The sequence below is a fragment of the Vanderwaltozyma polyspora genome, genomic scaffold, assembly GCF_000150035.1.
Source record: "Vanderwaltozyma polyspora DSM 70294 KpolScaffold309 genomic scaffold, whole genome shotgun sequence".
Lineage (NCBI taxonomy): Eukaryota > Fungi > Ascomycota > Saccharomycetes > Saccharomycetales > Saccharomycetaceae > Vanderwaltozyma > Vanderwaltozyma polyspora.
In genome coordinates this window covers 1-20,734 of record NW_001834544.1, presented here as the reverse complement: position 1 = coordinate 20,734, position 20,734 = coordinate 1, and the positions used below count along the sequence as shown (strand labels likewise).

The 20,734-nt window shown below is 34.3% G+C and overlaps 8 protein-coding genes and 1 further gene across 8 annotated transcripts, besides 2 other annotated features; 3 read left to right on the top strand and 6 right to left on the bottom strand.

Moving 5' to 3' along the window:
- Nucleotides 1–818: 818 nt before the first annotated feature.
- On the bottom strand, nt 819–2,555 carry ERO1 (ER oxidoreductin; the record flags this gene model as incomplete). The annotated part of the gene is made up of 1 exon (XM_001642448.1): nt 819–2,555. One exon carries the CDS (start codon nt 2,553–2,555, stop codon nt 819–821), a length of 1,737 nt encoding a protein of 578 aa, XP_001642498.1.
- An 832-nt stretch (nt 2,556–3,387) lies between these two features.
- On the bottom strand, nt 3,388–4,089 carry RAD10 (DNA repair protein RAD10; the record flags this gene model as incomplete). Its single annotated transcript, XM_001642447.1, has 1 exon — nt 3,388–4,089. The coding sequence occupies one exon, from the start codon at nt 4,087–4,089 to the stop codon at nt 3,388–3,390; it is 702 nt and encodes a 233-aa protein (XP_001642497.1).
- Nucleotides 4,090–4,694: 605 nt separating this feature from the next.
- On the top strand, nt 4,695–7,346 carry UTP14 (Utp14p; the record flags this gene model as incomplete). Its single annotated transcript, XM_001642446.1, has 1 exon — nt 4,695–7,346. The coding sequence occupies one exon, from the start codon at nt 4,695–4,697 to the stop codon at nt 7,344–7,346; it is 2,652 nt and encodes an 883-aa protein (XP_001642496.1).
- Nucleotides 7,347–8,061: 715 nt separating this feature from the next.
- Nucleotides 8,062–9,996, top strand: UFO1 (SCF ubiquitin ligase complex subunit UFO1; the record flags this gene model as incomplete). Its single annotated transcript, XM_001642445.1, has 1 exon — nt 8,062–9,996. One exon carries the CDS (start codon nt 8,062–8,064, stop codon nt 9,994–9,996), a length of 1,935 nt encoding a protein of 644 aa, XP_001642495.1.
- Nucleotides 9,997–10,199: 203 nt separating this feature from the next.
- Nucleotides 10,200–10,469: a sequence feature (similar to hypothetical protein; correction of possible frameshift sequencing error~similar to Saccharomyces cerevisiae YML125C and YML087C).
- On the bottom strand, nt 10,200–11,141 carry Kpol_309p5 (the record flags this gene model as incomplete).
- Nucleotides 10,473–11,141: a sequence feature (similar to hypothetical protein; correction of possible frameshift sequencing error~similar to Saccharomyces cerevisiae YML125C and YML087C).
- A 693-nt stretch (nt 11,142–11,834) lies between these two features.
- ALO1 (D-arabinono-1,4-lactone oxidase) lies at nt 11,835–13,412 on the bottom strand (the record flags this gene model as incomplete). Its single annotated transcript, XM_001642444.1, has 1 exon — nt 11,835–13,412. The coding sequence occupies one exon, from the start codon at nt 13,410–13,412 to the stop codon at nt 11,835–11,837; it is 1,578 nt and encodes a 525-aa protein (XP_001642494.1).
- Nucleotides 13,413–13,993: 581 nt separating this feature from the next.
- Kpol_309p3 (uncharacterized protein) lies at nt 13,994–15,034 on the top strand (the record flags this gene model as incomplete). The annotated part of the gene is made up of 1 exon (XM_001642443.1): nt 13,994–15,034. One exon carries the CDS (start codon nt 13,994–13,996, stop codon nt 15,032–15,034), a length of 1,041 nt encoding a protein of 346 aa, XP_001642493.1.
- Nucleotides 15,035–15,446: 412 nt separating this feature from the next.
- Kpol_309p2 (tubulin alpha chain) lies at nt 15,447–16,787 on the bottom strand (the record flags this gene model as incomplete). Its single annotated transcript, XM_001642442.1, has 1 exon — nt 15,447–16,787. One exon carries the CDS (start codon nt 16,785–16,787, stop codon nt 15,447–15,449), a length of 1,341 nt encoding a protein of 446 aa, XP_001642492.1.
- Nucleotides 16,788–17,614: 827 nt separating this feature from the next.
- Kpol_309p1 (uncharacterized protein) lies at nt 17,615–19,375 on the bottom strand (the record flags this gene model as incomplete). The annotated part of the gene is made up of 1 exon (XM_001642441.1): nt 17,615–19,375. The coding sequence occupies one exon, from the start codon at nt 19,373–19,375 to the stop codon at nt 17,615–17,617; it is 1,761 nt and encodes a 586-aa protein (XP_001642491.1).
- Nucleotides 19,376–20,734: the final 1,359 nt, after the last annotated feature.

Genomic DNA, 20,734 nt, shown 5'->3' with positions numbered 1-20,734 from the left:
ATGGCGAATATACAGATATTAGAATACCAACAATTATCGATAAAATAATCGTGAAAGGTAACAAAATATCACCCCATGATAAATAAGATATTGTTTGCCTCAACTTCTGGTTATTAATTAACATTTTTATGCTTCACTGACGCTATATATCTGCCATTCTTCTTCAAATAACCATCCATTGTTATTAATTATCTTGCGATGACTTGGTATTTATACAGAAATATATCTTAAACATTTTTCCATAACAAGTAAGATTCAACCGAACGGGTTTTTCCGGAACATTCTCTCTTTTAATTGTCAGTCGATATGGGATACGAATAGACTTTGAAAATCGTGATAAACAGTATAACTAACAGTTCAGATGTCATATATATGATTCTATTGGAGCTGTCAGGATTGGAGGAATTTAACTAAAGGTTTCCATTGAAATAATTCACTTCAAAATATACTTACCGTCTATACTGGCATTCATTCACGGTTGAAAATGCATAATGCAATCGATTCTTTATATCACTGTCTGCGTATGACGCAATTCCTTAAATAGATCTAAATGTCATCCATGTACCAATTGAATTTATGTATATTGATTGGTAACGATTTGCCATTTTAGTTTTGTCGTTGGATAACATTATCAAGGAGCCAATGAGTTGATCCAATTTAGTTTTATTCGATTTAATATATAAAGTGAGAGTATATAATATAGTTATGGTTATATTTCAAGTCAAAATCCTAATTTATTTCCCTATATACGAGTAATCAATACAAAATCGAAAAAGTGACAACTTGACTAATAATGTAAAATAATTGTTTTCCTCTATCTATTGAAGGTTTATCTCATAGGAGATATCCTTATCAGATTCTCTTAAATAATCCTTAACACCAATAAATCTATTCCATAATCTAGCAACTGTAGACAGGGTTAATTTAAAGATATTTCTTGGCAAATCCAAGTAGCTTCTATAAATGAATGTGAAAGCTTCTTTTAAGTTATGGATTTCATTATTCCAAGCTTTCTTCCAGACATTTTCAACTTGTTGGTTACTTTTTTGTTGAGGTTTCTTTTCAGGCATTTTCAAGTCGCTAAATTGCTTTTCCTGTTTTTTGTTAATCTTAGAACTTGGTTCATTTCTTTTTTGTATGCTATTATTTAAACTTTTATTCACCTCTTGAACTGATTCCGTTATGCATTTACTGGCTTTACCTAATAATTTGAAAAAGTTGTTGTTTTGGAAAAATGAAGCTAAAGTACCTGTGTCCTTTGATTTTAATTTTTCGTTATATAGTCTTTCAAAGTTGTTAACAGACTCAATGGACTTGGATAGTCTGTCTAAAGTGTTGAATAATGCAATTAGTTCATATTTAGTTAACTTATCAACAATGTGTTGTTTCGTTTGTTCATCACCTTCATCAAGCTCAAATAAAATTTTCAAACTAGTGGCATAACCAGTAGTTTGAACTTTACCCCACAATCTGCATCTATCACAATGAACACAGTCCATGATTTTAGTAACGTTTTTGAAACGCACTCTAAAGTCATCTTTTAATTTGGAACTCAAATCGTCTTCAAAAACCAAATCTTCGTTAAAAATTTTGCTATCTAATTGGGAAATAATGTTGATAATTTTATCCTTGACATCTTCGTCGTAACTACTGCAGAATTCTAGGTGGTTTAGGTAAGGTTTAATTTTCCATAAGGCCTTTGAAACTAAAGCGTAATTGAAATACATGTTTGAGACTCTTTCTGGGAAATTACCTACTCGAGCCATAAACAGGTCCAAATCAGGTTCCCACTTACCGGTCTCGACATTCAAATGTTCATTGGACAAATGGGTACCAATAGAAGCATGCAAACCTGAAACTAATCTAAAGAATACGTCTTTAGCTATAGACTGGCCAGTTTCATTCAAAGTAAAACAATTTTCACGATAAATGCTAGACCAAATTTGACCGGATTGCTCACCACCATAGCCAGTGAATCTTTCAGGATTAGCGCTTAAATCTACTAAAACAGAACCTTCTTTACTGAAATCTTCCATGTCACAATAGTTAACATCACCACCGGCCATAAATTTCTGTTTATTGTTACCTGCACAAAGTTGGTCTAAAAATGTAAATTCATCATCGTCATCATCAGTATCCTCCACGGTAGTGCCATTACTCAAACTACCCAAAACATCAGGCTGCCAGTACTCTGGCAAAGTGTCCCAATCTTCAACTATATCAACAGCACAAGCTCTATTAACACAATACGCGTTGTTGTCGTCCCAAAATGGGCACTGTTTATAAAGATCTATCTTGAAATATTTGAAAAAATCAGTATTGACCAAATCTATCACATTTTTTCTAATATTTTGGTTAATGTCATTGATCTCTTTGAATGTCACTTCACAATTTGGTCCAATCATCTCATCTTTATCCATCTTACAGAAATTAGTCTCCAAGACACTGCTGTAGTCGGAAACTTTAGTAGCTTTCGAAGAATCTGAAGCAACCACATCACCCAGAACCACAGGAGACACGAGTCCCAATACTGCCAAGACTCCACTAACTCTCATTCCAACAAACTATTAAAAACTATTGCTTTATCTCTCTATATATTATAGTTTTACTAATATAAAACTGAAACAACCCAAAATACCAGCAATAGAACAAAACCAGGACCTACCAAAGCGATATATCTCTAATACAGAACAACTAGAAACAAAATCAACCTTCAGTCACCTCTTGATCCAATACAAACCAGACCTTATATCCAATACATGTATATATATACTAAGAATCATCTCATTATGTAACTGATATGAAATTTCTTTAAATAGCACTCTCAGCTTAAATTTTAGCCTTGAGTATTAATAATCTTAAAATTTCTGCCCTCCCATAGTTAACGAACGAGATGGGACGGTATCGCATGAATTTTTGAGTGGTGGGCAGGCAACAACAAGAAACGACCAGCAAAGAGAGAGAGAGAGAGAGAGAGGAACTGAGGATTCGAAAGTACTTGGCAAGAAGATGTTGGAAGGTTAAAGAAGGTTTGGTATTGATAACTGGAGGCTTAGATCAGTGGGTTTGTAGGAGATGGAATGTCTTTAAAATTTCCTTCTTTCAGTTGCTGCTGCTGCTGCTGCTGTTGGCGTTGATTCAAATGTAAGATAAAATATAAAGAGAAAAGAGAGGACTACTCTTTGGTTTCTGATTCAGGATCAATGTCAATGTCAATGCCAATGTCAATGTCAATGCTAATGCCAATGCAATGGTAATGCCAATACCAATTTCCCGATTAGGTGACAATAGATCAATGAATGGATGGGAAAAGTTTCTGGAATATTCGAATTTCTTAATTCGGTTACATTTGGTTATATTTGGTCAATGCTCTTCATTTCGTCTTGGTTATTTATTTAAATATTCTATATACTTTGCTGCTTGTTCGAAATTGAACGCTAATAGTAATGTGAATCCGTTGAACATACACATTTTGGTTATCTCCCTTAATGAATCCTCTGAGTTAGAGTCGTCCACAATAAATATCAGAACGTTGTTATCATTTTTAGATAATGGTATCATTCTTCTTGAAATGTAATCTGCGTATAGTTTATGATAACTTAATGTTAGAAACAGTACTGCTCTCTGTTTAACAAAATAATCATAGTATATCTTGTTACCACCACTCGACGAGATATATCTCCAATTGGTGTTCTTTAAATGGTTCAACAGTGGATTCTCCTTTTGTGTTGTGTTGACAAGCACTGATTTTCCAGGAAGTTTCCTAGTGTCCAACTTACCCTTTGTCTCATCGTCATTTAATGGCCTCTTGATAGGAATAGCCTCTCTAGTTATTGCATTAACAATTTTAGAAGGTGAAGTTGATGTAGCTTTCCCTTTATCATAAGATGATACACCAGACATCGGTGTCCTTTCTACCAATGGTGATGATGATGTTGTCGTTGTGGTTGAAGTTCGATCATGTCTATGTAAACTCGGTTCTTTCTGAGTAGTTTCTGGCGTATCACCAGCATTAGGCTCATGCTCTTTTCGTAGTCTTTTTACACCTTCTAATATGCTCTTAAAAGAGGTAGGATCAGTGTTATTCATACTGTATTGTGTCAAACTAAAATTGTATTTCAGTCACCTCTCAAATACGATAAACAATTTAGGGTATATCTATCCTTACTTCTTATGAATAACGATGCGGATTCACTTTGGTAAAATATACCAATATCAAATCAAGAAAAATATGCTTCTCTCTTGATTCACAATATTATGAAATTCCAAATTAACAGACCTTCTATTTCTCAAAGATTATATCAAATCAACCCAATTCGTAATCAAGCGTAATATGCTAGAATTAAGACCATTCCATGAAACGTCTCTCTCACGCAACCAATTTCTCTTGTCTAAACTAGTCTTGTGAAAACTCAACAATCAAAATAAATAATACATAACAAGCAATCCTTTTCAACAGTTATTCTATTTGATCTGTATCAATACGAGTATCTTATCATATGTCATCACCTTGGTGATGATGTCTTAAAACTTTCAATGCCATTACTTTTTTGGCTACTGGAAAATTTTGAAAATGAAAAATTTTGAGATGAGATGAGATGAGATGCGATGAGATGAATATATAAGAAGGAAGTTGTCTTATTGATGTTGTTTATCCATATAGCACAGCAAGGCAAGGGTGTCAAGAGTTTCAAATGGCTAAAAAGAAGACACATTCCAGGTCCAAGAGTTCTAAAAGGGCTCTTAATGCTTTAGAACTTGCAGAAAGGGAAGTTGGTGGTTATGATTCTGATAGTGATGAAGGACACCATTATGGTAAACGTCGTAGTAATGTTGTCAATCTTTTAAAGAAGGCAGAAGGTGGTGAAAGTGATGAAGATGGTGATGATGCTGATAGTTTTGAAGATGAAGAGTTGGATTCGGATGAAGCCTTTGGTTCTGATGATGACTTTGATGTTATGAATTCTAAATTCTCACAAACTTTACGTGATCTAAAGAAGAAACATGGTGACGATTATAACATGGATATCGATGAAGAAGATGGTTACACTTCTATTGAAGATGAACAGTTGATGTCTTTGTCCCAGGTTTGGGATTTGGATGATAAAGAAAATGGTGTTGGCTCTGCTAGTGAAGATGAACATTCAAAGAACGTTATGCAATTAGATGATGATGACAAGTCGAGTGATGAAGCCAGTGAAGATTCAGAAAGTGAAGATGATGAAGAAGAAGAATCAGGTTCTGAGTCTGATCCATTTGATGAAATGTCAGAAGACGAAAATGAATTGGAGTTAAATACTATTACCAAGAATTTGGAAAATGATGCAGACAAAAATCTACTAAAAAGATTAGACAAGTACGGTGTTCGTGAAGAAAGTGAATTTAGTCTACCATCTATTAAAGGTAGCTCCAATAATAAGATTAATTTGGCTGATATGATGGGTGCTATCGATGATAAAGAAGCAGTTGCTACAGCCACTTTGGTCAAGGATGAAAAGAAATCAACTTTGGCAGTCCCATTACCTCAAAGAATTCAAAAGAGATTTGAACGTAAAGCAGCATATGAAATCTCTAAGGATGAAGTTAATAGATGGAATGATGCAGTTGAGCAAAATAAAAGATCTGAATTTTTACATTTCCCTCTAAACCCTCAAACTGAGCATAATCATGCGTCAACATTTACAAGATCATCAGATAAACCTCAGACTGAGTTACAAGAAAAGGTTGATAAGGTCCTTTCGGAAAGTAACTTGTTAGACCCACTGAAAGAGTCTACTTTTGAAGAACTTGCTACTGCTAAGATGACACCAGAAGAGATGAGGAGGAAGACTGCAGAAATGAGACTGATGAGAGAGTTGATGTTCCGTGAAGAAAGAAAGTCCAAAAGATTAAAGAAGATTAAATCTAAGGCTTATCGTCGTATCAAGAAGAAGGAAATGTTAAAGAACAAGGAATTAGCTGGAATTTCCGATGAAAGTGATGAAGAACGTGACATTGCTAGAGCAAGAGAAAGAATGACTTTAAAACACAAAGCTAATTCTAAGTGGGCCAAGGACATGGTTAAGAATGGTATGTCAAACGACGCTGAAACCAGAGAAGAGATGGAAGAAATGTTAAAACAAGGTGAGAAATTAAGAGAGAAGATACTAGATATCAATTCTGAAGATGAGGACAAGAGAAATAGACTAAGTGATTTAGAAGATGATGATTCAGATGATGATGCAGCAGTTAAAGATAAGGTTGGTAAAACAGGTGTTATGAATATGGCCTTTATGAAGAATGCTGAAGCTAGATTAAAAGAGGATAACAAAAAGGAAATTGCAAGACTAAGAGAACTAGAAAATACAGATGACATTACATTATTCGATAGTGATAGAGAAGATGAAAATGTTGCCTCCGAAAATGTGACGATAAATAGAGGTCGTAGAATTTATACCCCAGGGAATTTAGAAGCTAAAGAAGAATTAAATAAGCTCAAGGAACAAGTTATTGAAGAACAAGTTATTGATGAATCAAGAACACTTGAAAAACGTTTACAAGCCAAGAACAAAAAGAATCAAAAAGAAGCTGAAGATATTGGTGAACCAACAAAGGAAAAATTACAAAAGTCAGATAATGACGCTTCAAACCCATGGCTAGATGACGATTCTGACGAAGAGGATTACTCACGTAAACAATCATCTAAGGTGTCTGTAGTTGATGCTACCAGTTCCAAGCAAACTAAACATTTGCAAAAGCTAGAGAAAGATGCTGCTAAACATGAACAAAAGTCACGTAAAGGTAATACAAAGAACAAGAAGGAAGACTTACTTTTGGATCTAGACAGTTCAAACAAGTTAGAACTTGTCGATCCATATCGTGAAGATGGCGAAGATGGGACAGATGGATTGATGTTCAAACAACATGATGTCATTGCAGAAGCTTTTGCTGGTGATAATGTTGTTGCGGAATTTGAAGAAGAGAAGAAACGAGTTGCAATTGATGAAGATGATAAAGAGGAAGATGTAACATTACCTGGATGGGGTGATTGGGCAGGAGCAGGATCTAATCCAAAGAAGAAAAGAAAATTTGTTAAAAAGATTAAAGGTGTTGTAGAAAAGGACAAACGAAAAGATAAGAATTTGCAAAACGTCATTATAAATGAAAAAGTAAATAAGAAAAATCTAAAATATCAATCATCAGCAGTACCATTCCCATTCGAAAGCAGGGAACAATACGAAAGATCACTACGTATGCCTATCGGTCAAGAATGGACATCGAGAGCTTCTCATCAAAAATTAATTAAACCTAGAATCAACGTTAAACCAGGTCAAATCATTGATCCTTTAAAGGCACCATTTAAGTGAATTCATCTAAGAAACTCATATAACTCAATAACATGTATACATATATATATATAATTATTAAATTTGTAAAGTATAAAATATATTTTTCAGTCATTTGTCATAAAATAAAGGAGTACTTATCAATCAAATCTTAAACTGACTGCAGTTGAGCATCATGATGACTAAATTCATCAAATCTTATTGCTATTTGGATATTTAAGAAGGTAGGAGGGAAAAAAAGCTGAACTAAACAATATTTAACGAACCTCAACTTGTGCCGATCTAATAACATCTTGTAATATATTTATTATTTCCAACCCATGTGCTGGGTTGCTATGCCAATTTTTTTACAGTTATTACCTTCAAAGCTTAGAGTATAAAAGGAATGTTGAAAAACTACTGAAATATATGAAAAAAATCAAGAGATGAGATGAGATGAGATGAGATGGTAAAAATAACATTATGAATAGTGTTAGTGAGAGCACAACCAAGATTAGCGGTGTCTATAAGAGAATAGAAATATAGAAGGTAACATTTGGTGTGTTTGTAAAGGTTAGTTTTATTTTTTTCAGCTTTAGCTTAATTTAAAACAGAAGTGAAAATAAAGGTTAACTCTAACACGAATAAAAACTATTGGAATATATTATTACTAAGTTTGAGAACACTTGGGTTGTACATAGTATTGTGAATTTCTCTAATTTGTAATATTATTGCTGGTTTACTGGTTCTTAAAGATATGATCAACGATAATAAGGAGATTGCTATTATGTCCCTGGAGAAACTGCCTTCAGAAATACTAATTAATATATTTAGTAATCTTGATGAAAGGGACCTATTTATACTGCAGTTGTTGTCAAAAAAATTTTACGATATTATAAATGATGAAGAACTTTGGAAAAACTTGTTCCTGTCTAAATTCAAGACGAGTTATTTCCCATCATATGCAAACTCTAATAAGTTTAGTGTGGAATTTAATAGTCGTAAAGATGGTTTGAACGAGTGGAAACATAACAAATCAGTGAGAACTAAGTATTCAATTTCAAGTGGTAGTTTAGTTACGTCAGAGATTGAGCAACTATTATTTGATTATCCACGTTGCCTATGTTACAGTGACGGTGTCATTACATTACTTCAGTTACAACAATTTAGAAAAACTAGAGGTAATAAGACGAGGTTAACTTATATCCCATGTACAACACCTCAAGGTTGTTCAACTATGCATTTTGATTTGGGGTGTGCAGTGTTTGGAAGATTTGATGGAAGAATATATGGTAAAATGTTAAGTACAAAATCGTACTTACAGCCGATTGTAGAGTTTGATGATCATCATACGGGAGCTGTGACTGCTATCAAAACGGTAGATAATAATGAAAACAGGTGTATAAGTGGTTCAGAAAATGGTGACATAATATGGTGGACAGAAGCAAAAAAAGTAAAATCCATGAAACTATCGAACAAGCCGATATTAAGAGTGGAAATGTGGAAAGATTGGACTATTGTATTGGATGAAGAGAAAATATATGTCATTTATAGAATGACAGATCTAAACGAAATATCTTTAGATTTGGATATTAAAAACATAAACAGTAGAGCACCAGTTAAAGTACATTTTTTTAAAGTTGATTTTGGGTCAAAATCTGTATTGGTAGGAGATACCAAAAATCTTTATATAATATCCTTCAATCCAAATAACAACTTATTTGGTTTTACTAAATCTATGAATTTCGAAGATGAATTGATAGAGGAGGTTGTAATTGATGAAGCATCTGCTAAAAGAGATCAAAGGTTGGAACTCGCTGGACAGGATGGATGTTTTATCGCAATTAAAACTGATTTGAATAAAATTTATATTGTTGATATTCGAGCACCTGGTGCAACTTTTCATCTACAATCGAAAATAGTACTAAGTAATGGAGAAAAAGCATACACATGCCAGATTACAAATTTGGTAATGGTATGTGCTCTTAAGGGTTATGTAAATATTTACGATGCATTAAGTGGTGAATTGATTAAAACGGTACAGAAAACAGAAAAAGAACCTGGCTTCCTAAGAATTTCTCAGGGAAGGCTTTTATTAAGTAATAGGGAAAATATGGTACATTATTTCAAATTCATACCGGATGATAATTCAGAGACATCTAAATCAGGTACTGGTCAAAGTTCGAGTGCCAACCGCAATACTACAAAGTGGAAAGAGACTTTGAATGCTGAACTTGAATTATATGAAGAGGAAGAAGAAAGAAATGAGCTTCAACGCATGGAAAACTCTAGGTTGTTAAATACATATGGTGGTGATTTCACAACAAGTACTGACCTTAATGGAATAGAGGATGAAGAAGAACTACAATTACGCATAGCTCTTATGGAATCGGAAAATTACACTTCTAATGCTGTTAATGCAGAAAACGATGAAGCTATGAGAAATGCAATTCAGGAATCTGATAGATTGTTTAATACTGAACAAAATAGCACATTAGATAATCAAATAGGCATTGATGAGGAATTGAGAATGGCATTAGAACAATCTAGGATTGAAGATGAATTGAGAAGGGCAACCGAAGTTGAAAATATTACTTCCTCAGTAAATAATATAAATAGTTCTTCATCTCTAGAAGATGAAGAATTGCAACTAGCAATAGCTTTATCATTGAGTGAAGCAGAGAGAAACTAGTGGATCTATACAAAGGAATTTGGAAGGGGTATAACCAAGTTAATAAAGAAACAAATGCATATACTTATCGATATACAATATATAAACAATTATTTAATAGCGTTAATCATCTAAATCCTCATATTTAGGATAATGTTAGTTAAAATGTTTTATGACATTATGTTAATATTAGTTTTTTATTTCTATAATTTTTATAAGATGGATTAGAAAACAAATACTTTATCGTCACCTTTAGATTCTACAACACCTTCAGGCCATCCTAATTCTTGAGCAAACTTTAAAACTGATGTGATCATATCTGGTGGACCACAGATAAACAATCTATGATCATCGATTGGAGTTGGTAAAAATCTAGCCATTTGTTCCTTAGTGACGTAACCAACTTCACCTCTCCATTCAGCAGATGGATGTTGAACCACATATTCGATGAAGAAATGAGGGTATTTGTCAGCCATTTCATCTAATTCTTCCTTTTAATAAGATATCATTTTCAGTTTTATTTGCATACATGACTCTAATTTTGGTAAATTTTCTGGAGTAGTATAACTTCGTTTAAGACTTGCAAGACAGGGTGGATACCAGAAACCCCCGGCAACAATTCCAATTTTTTGGAAAAAATTAGTGGCATAATGCAATTTTTTAATTGGACCTTTAAAATCGACTAATTGGCCAGTTTTCAAACCAGCGAAATATTTAGAAACTTTACCATCAGAATAAGATTTTACAATGATATCAAAATGACCAGTTTCGAAATTAGAAGAAATAGGAGTATAATATCTAACAACTTCCTCACCGTCAATTGGTACTCTGATGGCTAAATAAGAACCAGGCTTTAAATTTAAAGATTCAAAAGAAGTTTTCAACTTGAATCTATATATAGCAGCATTTTTAGAAATCAAAGTTTGTTCTTCCAATTCCAAAGCAGTCCATCTATCTGGCCAAACTGATCTTCTACGGCAATAAGCATTATAAGCTCTTATGGATAAAAATGTTAAAACAATTGGTAGAAAATATAAAATTCTTGTTTCTCCAGACATATAGGTCAATAATGAACACCCACCTATAACCAAAGCAGTTGGGATATAAACACCATGGATAGGGTTATCTAAAATATTAAATCCTTCAAGTTGTTCCTTTTCACTCATCTTTCAAATATCAGTAACCTCAGTATATTCAGTATTATTCTAATATATAGCTCAATTTCTCAGCAAATAATAATCTAGCAGCTCACAACTGAATCAATTTTTACAATTAATGAACAAAACAAAAACCCAACTAGAGATCTACTTATAAGCTATCCTATTACAACCACGACACCTGAACCAGCAATATATCTACCTTCCAATATCACCTATAATTAAATTCCAAACGACAATTTAACTGATATAGTAGAGCTTATAAATAAACTTCTTGAAAAATTTCGATGCCCTCTCTGTTATACGCCAATTTTTCAATATTTTTCAGCTCATCATCTAGAAGGTTCTTTAAGAAACAGGCGTAGAAATGATAAAAATTTTGATTTGATTACATATAAAAAGATGTAAATTACATAAAGGAATGGTAATAAGTTACAATTGGTAGTTGCAGTTTGTTTTTATACTGATTATGTATGATCTTATTCTTGGGTAGTAGTGTGTGTATATATACAATAATAATTATAAAAATAGTAACATTCAGTTTCTGTTGAACATAAAGATAATAATAAAAAAAATAGTTGAGAAAGAGATGAGAACAGCTTCTCAGATAGAGGAATATTAATTAATTTCATGAAATGTTGCAGACAGAGTGGAATTCGTGGGGAGGGAGTGGCTACGAGAGCTTTGAACTTGTACTTATGCTTATAATTCCTTTTGATCAACGATACCGTTGATCAAAGCCCATTCTTTATTTGATAGGAAAATGTTTTCAGGGTCCTGTTCCCTTCTGACTTTTCTGAATTCGATTAAATCGTCACCGTACCATTCTTGTACTCTCTTGGCCATACCTCTCATTTCAAAATCATCATATTGAGCTTCTTCCTTGACAATTCCGTTAGAATATCTTGTAGATCCTAGGAAATTCTTGGCCCAATGAGGTTTACCACCAGCGGCATCCATGGTCTCTTCAAATAAGGTAAACCATCTTTGTATTGGTGTATTATAATGGAATGGTCTGTAGATGGTAGCATTGATGTAAAGAGTCAATTGACTGTTAGTTACATCGGATAATGGGACGTATCTACATTGAGATGGTGTGTTATCCAAGTATGGACGGATTATGTTACCATATACAGGTCCTGGACTTGTTGCAGTTCTTGATGAATAATCCAATGGCTCATTAGGTAAGGTAGTGTTGGAACAACGAACCTCGATTGGGACGTGAACAAAAAATTCATTATTGGAAGCAGCTTGAGAAATAGAATGATCTAAGGAACGTAAAATTTCAGGACCGTTTTCTAACGGACAACCCCATTCATCAACAAATTGAGAGAATAAACAATCCATGTTCAAACCTTCTACAGAGGTAGAAATTGCTTTGTCACCATTACCAAAAGTCTCGACTTTACCGTATTGTCTGTTGAATACAAATTCTTCAATGAAAGGAGTTAATCTTGGGTAGATTCTTACTGAAACGTATAGAAGGAATTCATAGAAAAATCTACCTAGACGAGTACCCCACCATGACTTTCTGGCTGGAGTTACTTCTTCTTCAGTTTTAATACCTCTCCATAAAATACATTTTCTGCAATAAGGATACCACCAAACTCTGACAAATTCACAGGAAGTCCATAAGGTATCCCATTTTTCCAATAAAGTATCGAAGTTCAAAACTTCTTGAGTTGATCTGATATTAAAAGCCGGCACTACACGAATGGTAGCTTTAACTATAATACCTATTTTACCTAATGATAATAATGCAGCTTTAAAAATTTCTGGATTATTCTCAGAATCTAGAAATAAGATTTCACCTTTACCATTGACTATTGTCAAGTTTACAAAATTTGAAGAGACTAAACCATGGAATGGAGAAGAACCGTGTGTACCTGTAGAAATAATACCCGCAACACTTTGTTCAGAAATAGAACCTAAGTTTTGAATAGCATATCCCTTTTTAGCCAACCATTCATTGACTTGATAAACTCTGATACCAGCATCTACAGTGATGTCTGCATAATGTTGTTCTATGTTTTCTTCAAATTTCAATACTTCGTTTATATTATCTAAATTCATTAACCATTCATCAGTAATACACATATTACTAGGAGAATGGCCTGAACCTACAGTAACAACGGTTTTTTTCTGAGATCGAGCATCATTGACAATTTGAACCACTTCATCAACATCATAAGGTTGAAAGTATAATTGTGGTTTACATGAGTATATCCCAGCCCAATTCTTAAAGACAAAATTTTTTTGTCCAGTAAGTGATAAGCTCATTATTATTGTAAGCAAAAATTTCCAAAATAAACTGTATCCACTAAAACTAAGAATCCTATTTGAAACTAATCCGTTTAAATAACTCTTAAACTTCGTTTATAGTTCAATGTATATCTAGCTAATTTGTATTATTGTCTTAAATAGTAGCAGCAACAATAACTAGCAGCAGACAACCAAATAAAGTCGAAAATAAAAAAAGACAGAATTAGACAATCTTGATCAAACAACCAAACAAAGAATCGATGTTACAAGTCTGGTGAATCGATCAATGCACTAGTTAAAATAGATATTTTGACAAACCTCTATCATTCATCGTTTTATATTCAAATGAGGTTTTCAATATAATTTTTCACCTCTTTTAAATCAAGACTAAACCTGACCTGGCCATATTGAAAAATATGGATAATTTTTCAACATACAAGAGAAAGCCATCTACAAGCAAGAGATGATTAATGAATGATTTGTAATTAAATTATAGTTTAAGATGGGTCAATCAGAGGTCAATTGATAGGAATTGAGTTGTTGCAGATGGTATAACTGTTAATATTGGAATTTGTTTTGGTATAATTGGTACATATTTGATGGGAACTGATGGTTATCGTCGTGAGTGGTACGAAATTGGTTATAAAAATGATTCAATCTGTAATGGTAATGGCAATGGCTATTGTAACGATACAATAGGTATCTCATTAGCAGATAAATGTTGTCATATGATATCGTTAGAGATATCTAAAAGTTGTTCACCTGGTTATATTGACAAAATACTTGACTGTATCCCTAATGGATTGTACATAAAAAAAATCTGGGGGAGACTGATGGATGATCGTAATGATTCACTACAGTTATTTATTACATTTGTTAAATATATGATTAAAAATGGGTTCAAATTAAATGATTCGATGAACTATAGATTCCAATTTATTCAATTAGAATCTATAAATTTAGATCCATCAATAATATATTTGAATTCAAATGTTGATTCGAATTTTGTCACTTGTATGACTTTAGATTGCAATGCAGAAAATCTATTACATCTGGTCAATTTAAATTCTCTACATTCGTTGAGCTTAACTACTCATGCTAGTACATCATTGGAAACTGTAGTTTATGGTTGGAGACGTTCTATTTTGGTTAATGAAAATAGATGGAAAAATTTGAAGTATCTTTGTCTACCAGATTTAAGTTCTCCAAAACTATTCCATGAACTATTTTCTGTCTTACCTTCATTGGTAATATTTGAGGTCTCTTTACCTCCCAATGTCGTAAATGAAATTCCATTGCTCTCTATGAACTATATGCATAAAAAGATCGATTATAACTCTTCTTCTGCATTCAAAAAAGCCTCCAAGCTTGATCTATTAGGCATCACTGATGAAAAGATAATTATAGATATCAATATCGGGTCAACTGGTTTGTCTCGAACATCATATAATGCCAATATCGAAAAAACTGATTATTATATACAAAAGGCTAAAGAAACCTACTGTTATATAAAGAAGAAAAAACCAATGCTCAAGAGAGGAATTCAAATGAACAATAAAATCGAGACAAGAAATAAGAGGGTTAGAATGCCCAATATAAAAATGAATACCTCAGTAAACAGTTTTTTTGGATTCAAGTGATTCATATTCTATATAAATTCGCATGTTTTATTATGTATACTCTTACAATTGAATGAAGTTAAGTATAAATCCCTGGGGTATATTAGAATATACACGTATAACACTAACTGTATATAAATGTACAAATTATCATGTGGTAGTCTTGTAATATTCTTAAAATAAATTAAAATTAATAAAATAATAGAGCCAAATTTATCGAACGAAAGACATCATTTCATCTTTAAATGGAATAACATTGATGGTATTAGAGTGTAGAAAAAGTTTTTTTAATCCTTTTAAAAAAAATCTTGGTTTTCTTTTGTTTAAATATTATTTCAATTTTTTTTTTGTTTTGATTTTTATAAAATATTCTCTTTTTTTTTGAATTAATGAATTTATAACAATTTATCCTTTTATAATAAGATTCGAAATTCTAAAATTCTTCATCAGCGTAGGAATCAGCGCCTACTTCAATGTAATCTCTTTCCAATGCAGCTAAATCTTCTCTGGCTTCAGTAAATTCACCTTCTTCCATACCTTCACCGACGTACCAATGAACAAAAGCACGTTTAGCATACATTAGATCGAACTTCCTATCAATTCTCTTCCAAGCATCTGCAATTGCAGTTGTATTTGATAGCATACATAGAGCTCTATTCACAGAAGATAATTGAGAGTTTGGAGTAGCTGTAGGAGGTTCATAACAGATACCAATTTTAAAACCAGTAGGACACCAGTCGACCATTTGAACAGTTTTCTTATTTTTAACTTGAGCTACCGCAGTTTGTACATCTCTTGTTACAACATCACCTCTATACAGTAAACAGTTTGCCATATATTTACCAGTTCTTGGATCACACTTTACCATTTGATTAGTTGGTTCAAAACATGCATTTGTTATTTCAGCGACTGAATTTGATTCATGAGAAACTTTGCTTTTTGATAATATTGGAGCGTATGAGACTAATGGGAAATGGATTCTTGGATAAGGAACCAAATTAGTTTGGAATTCATTTAAATCTACATTCAAAGAACCATCGAATCTTAAGGATGCAGTGACAGATGATACGACTTGGGCAATCAAATTATTCAAGTTTGAAAAGCTTGGTCTTGAGATATCCAAATTTTTCTTACACATATCATAGATAGCTTCATTATCCACCATGAAAGTACAATCGGCATGTTCCAAAGTGGTGTGAGTGGTTAAAACGGTATTGTATGGTTCTACAACTGAGGTAGAGACTTGTGGAGCTGGATAAACAGCAAATTCCAATTTTGATTTTTTACCATAATCAATAGATAATTGTTCTAATAATAAAGAACCTAAACCAGAACCGGTACCACCACCCAAAGAGTGAGTAAACAAAAAACCTTGCAAACCATCACATTGATCTGAGATTTTTCTAATTCTATCCAAGATTTCATCTAACAGTTCTCTACCGACGGTATAATGACCACGAGCATAATTATTTGCAGCATCTTCTTTACCATTGATCAATTGTTCAGGATGGAAAAGATCTTTATAAGCACCAGTACGTACTTCATCGATAACATTTGGTTCTAAATCAACATACACAGCACGAGGAACGTATTTACCTGCACCAGTTTCGTAGAAAAAAGTAGAAAACCCTTCTTCACCACCTTTTGGTTTAGTTAAACCTTCTTGTAGATACCCATCTGGTCTAATACCATGTTCCAAAGAGTACAATTCCCAGCAGGCATTACCAATTTGACAACCAGCTTGACCGACGTTAATACTAATTACCTCTCTCATACTGTTCTAATTCTTTTTAATACACGTACAAAACGTTATCCTAATTTCTTAATCTATCAAGTTTAGAGCTCCAATGACAGATATTTCTCTCGATCTCTAGTATATCTATAATTCTTCTATATCCTTGTCTATTTCAAATATAACAAAAATATCAAAAATTTCAAAACAGTAAACTTCCACTACACAAAACAGATACCCTCTAGTAAGTTGCCAATATAGTCTCCTTGTCCTATCTCCAGTCTCAATGCCAATTCTAATCCTAAAACTGATATGTCTTAACTCTTATTAATGGTATTCGATAAGTTTGATCCCATTTTAATATCAGAGATCTTTTGTTTTGATTTCCTGTAACCACACAGAAACAATTTCAAATAAAATCGTGTTTCGTGTGTGATGATGATAATACGAATCGAAATAAGAAACCAGATGCCAAAGCGTCAGAGGTTGGAACAAAGCTATACATATATGGTATCGATTGTGTTGATGATGGGCGATTGATTCTACCAACTGGTTAACTAATTAATTAATTAATTATGAGTATGATATTAACGTAATTTAATGTAGATATATAATATGTATGTGTGTATATCTATTTTAATATATAAATAAAAGTATATGCAAAAGATGTGTATGTAAAATATTATCACGAATAATTTGGGGAGGGAGCTATCTATCAATCTTCCCTTATGTGTAATTTAGATGTCGAAGTGAATGGGGTGGATTGTTGTGACGAGAAATAAAAAGAGAGAAAAGAAAGAATTCAGTTACTGTTCCTTTTTTTGTTCTTTTTTCTTCTTGGTCTCAGTGCATCATCAAACATGACTAAACTAAACCATGTGATTGATAGAAGCTGAGCTAATGGTATCGTTGTAAGTAGGAGTAGAGATAGATGGACCTCCTAATGGGACTTCGCCATGGTATTTTTCAGAAATTTCTTCCAAAGTCATTCTCTTTGTTTCTGGCAATAAAAATGACAATAGGAAACCTAGCAACATGAACAATGCGAAGATTTCCATGACGTGTGGCAACCAACAGTTCTCTTCCTTACCGTCTCTGGCACAGTTGTGGTTGATCAAGGTACCCAAAGCGGTTTGGGCGATGATGGCACCGATCTTACCTGAGGCAGCAGAGATACCGTGAGCTGTGGATCTGTATCTGGTTGGGAAGATTTCACCTGGAATAATGAAAGTAGTAACGTTTGGACCGAAATTTTGGAAAAATTGAGCCAAGACGTATAATGCTAACAAACCGTGAGAACCGACCTTATGGTAAGCGAAACCGATGATACAGAACAAAGCGGTTAAGATGGCGAACCCACCAACTTGAATTGGTTTTCTACCGATTGTATCTATAGTGAAAACAGAAAACCAGTAACCCGGTAAAGAACCAGCACAGATTAAGATCAAGTTACCAGCGGCAGAGTTGTACAATTTATGGTAGACGTTATCTGAAGAGGCGAAACCGATAGTTTGTAAGATGACAGCACTGTTCAAAGAAATACCATAGAAGGCCACGTCCAGCATGAACCAACAACCAGCAGTAGCCAACAAAATCTTACCATATTTCCATTGACCGAAATGATGGCGGAAATCCTTGAAAGAGGCCTTTGGAGGGCCTTGGTTGTGAGCTTCTTCATTGCCGTTGTTGACGTTGACTTGGTTTATTTCGGTGCGTTCTTTGTTATCTAGGGACTTGACAGTAGTGTTGAAACCTTGATCCTTTTCATCGGCAGTAGTGTTGAACTCGCTTGCGGATGAGGATCCGCCGGAGGTTTGAGCATTAGTGATTTTATTTAATTCTGCATCCAAGGCGTAACGAGGAGATTCTGGGATGGTCAATCTGAAGTACAAAGCGATCATACCTGGGACGGCACCGAACCCGATCAAGATTCTCCACATTTGATCACAAGCCTTCATACAAGCGGGGCCACATTCTGCGGCAGTGTTTGCATCGATCAGTTGAGACTTGTAAGCGGCAATCAAGATCATGGCGACGATACCACCTGTGATTTGACCCCAACCTTGAGAAGCGAAGACAGCACCCATGATGGCACCTCTCCATTTGGTAGTAGCGAATTCTGAAGTGATGATAGAAGATAGAGGATAATCACCACCGATACCGATACCCATGATGATACGGTAAAAAGTCAAAATGGCAGGGAATTCGATAGCAGGGGAATGACCTGTGGTACATTGTAAGATGGTAGTTACGATGACGATGATCAATTCTAAACCGTAAATTTTTTTACGACCGACGATATCAGCCATAGTACCAAACCCGACTTGACCGATGACGGTACCTACAGAAGTGGATACTTTTAGTAAAGTTTCAGTAGAGGAAGGAATGTGACCACCCCAAAAGACATAGGACATCATTGATACACCTAAATTGATTGCAAAGATATCGTAAGCGTCGGTAAGGAAACCTACACCTGCAACCAGGATGGCTTTCACGTGATACCAGCCGAATTTAGCTTCATCAATTTTTTGTAGAGCCAATCTTCTTCTCTCTAGAGGGTCTTCGATATGGGAGAAATCGTTCAGATAGTTGTGGAAAGCGGCATTACCACCTTCAGTGACTTCAGGCATTTGTGATTTGTGTGTTCAAAGTGTTATTATTTAAAATAAAATAAAATAAAATTAAATGAAATGAAATGAAATGAAATGCAGCTGATAGATTGGATTGGTGGATGCTTTTGTGTATGGTTTATTGAGTTGACCACAAAGAGAAGAGAAGAAAACAGAGAGACACAAACAGATGAGAGGATGAGATCGGAATATGACACAAAGAGAATTGAGAAACTAGGAATTGATGAAATATGGATGGATTATTTATACTTTGGATTTCGATTTGGATTTGGAATTGAAGATGAAGATGAAGTTGGATGAGGATGAGGATGAGGATGAGGAAGATACGTGCCGTGACAGAGGGAGTGCAATTGGAATGGACCGAATCGAGGTGCGTTGAATTGGATTGAGATGAGTCGAATCGAATCGAGTTGAATCGAATGGAATGGAATGGGATTAGATTGGATTGGATTCAAGTGAACTGAACTGAAGTGACTTCGGGATTGAAGCAGTATAGCCGTAGTGCAAGGCACTGAACACACAGTGTATCCGCGTTTTTCTTTTCACAGATATTTTGGAACATTTAAAGTTTATTTTGTTCCCTTTTCCTCATTGAAGAGGCCAAGAGAGGAGAAACTGCCATGCCATGTGCTCTGGAATCAATATTAAATTTAATATTAGAATTTAATATTAGAACAGGAATTGTGCTGAGTTGGGCAGAATTGATATTAATCTTGCTTGGACTATTGGAAGAGGGACACTTATGCACGCACGTTGGGCATTCTGCCAGTCGGTGCAATGAATCGTATGTTCTGTTCGATCCGAAGTGGAAGTGACAGGACGAGATGAACTGAGCTGAGCTGAGCTCAGCTCAGCTGAACCGGAGAAATTCACCGCTGCCTAACCAACAAGCGGACAAGCGGGCAGGCGAAACTTTACAAAAAAACAGAAAGCGTCGCTGTTTCTAAAACTTGACCCTGTGACACACACCACAACATAGCACAACCTGCGGTTCGCCCCCCTCCCCCTCCCTTTTCTTCTCTTCTCTTCTCTCTCGCTGAACTGAACCAAACCAAACTAAAAAAATGAAAATGAAAATGAAAATGAAAACAGCAATACAAGATAAGATAACACATCACTCTCTAACAGTCCAACCCACGTGGAGATATACAGATAAGACAAAACTAGATAAAGAAACAAAAAACAGCAAAAAGCAGCAAAAATTGTACTACATCTTCTAGCACGTGTTGCTGTTAATACAATACAATACTTGAAACTCATATTCCATACCGTACCATACTCTTTCCTTCTCTGGTTCGTTTTCCCTCCCCCCATACGGAAAGGTTCCTTGGCCCTACTAGCCTTGGCTCTCGCCTACCG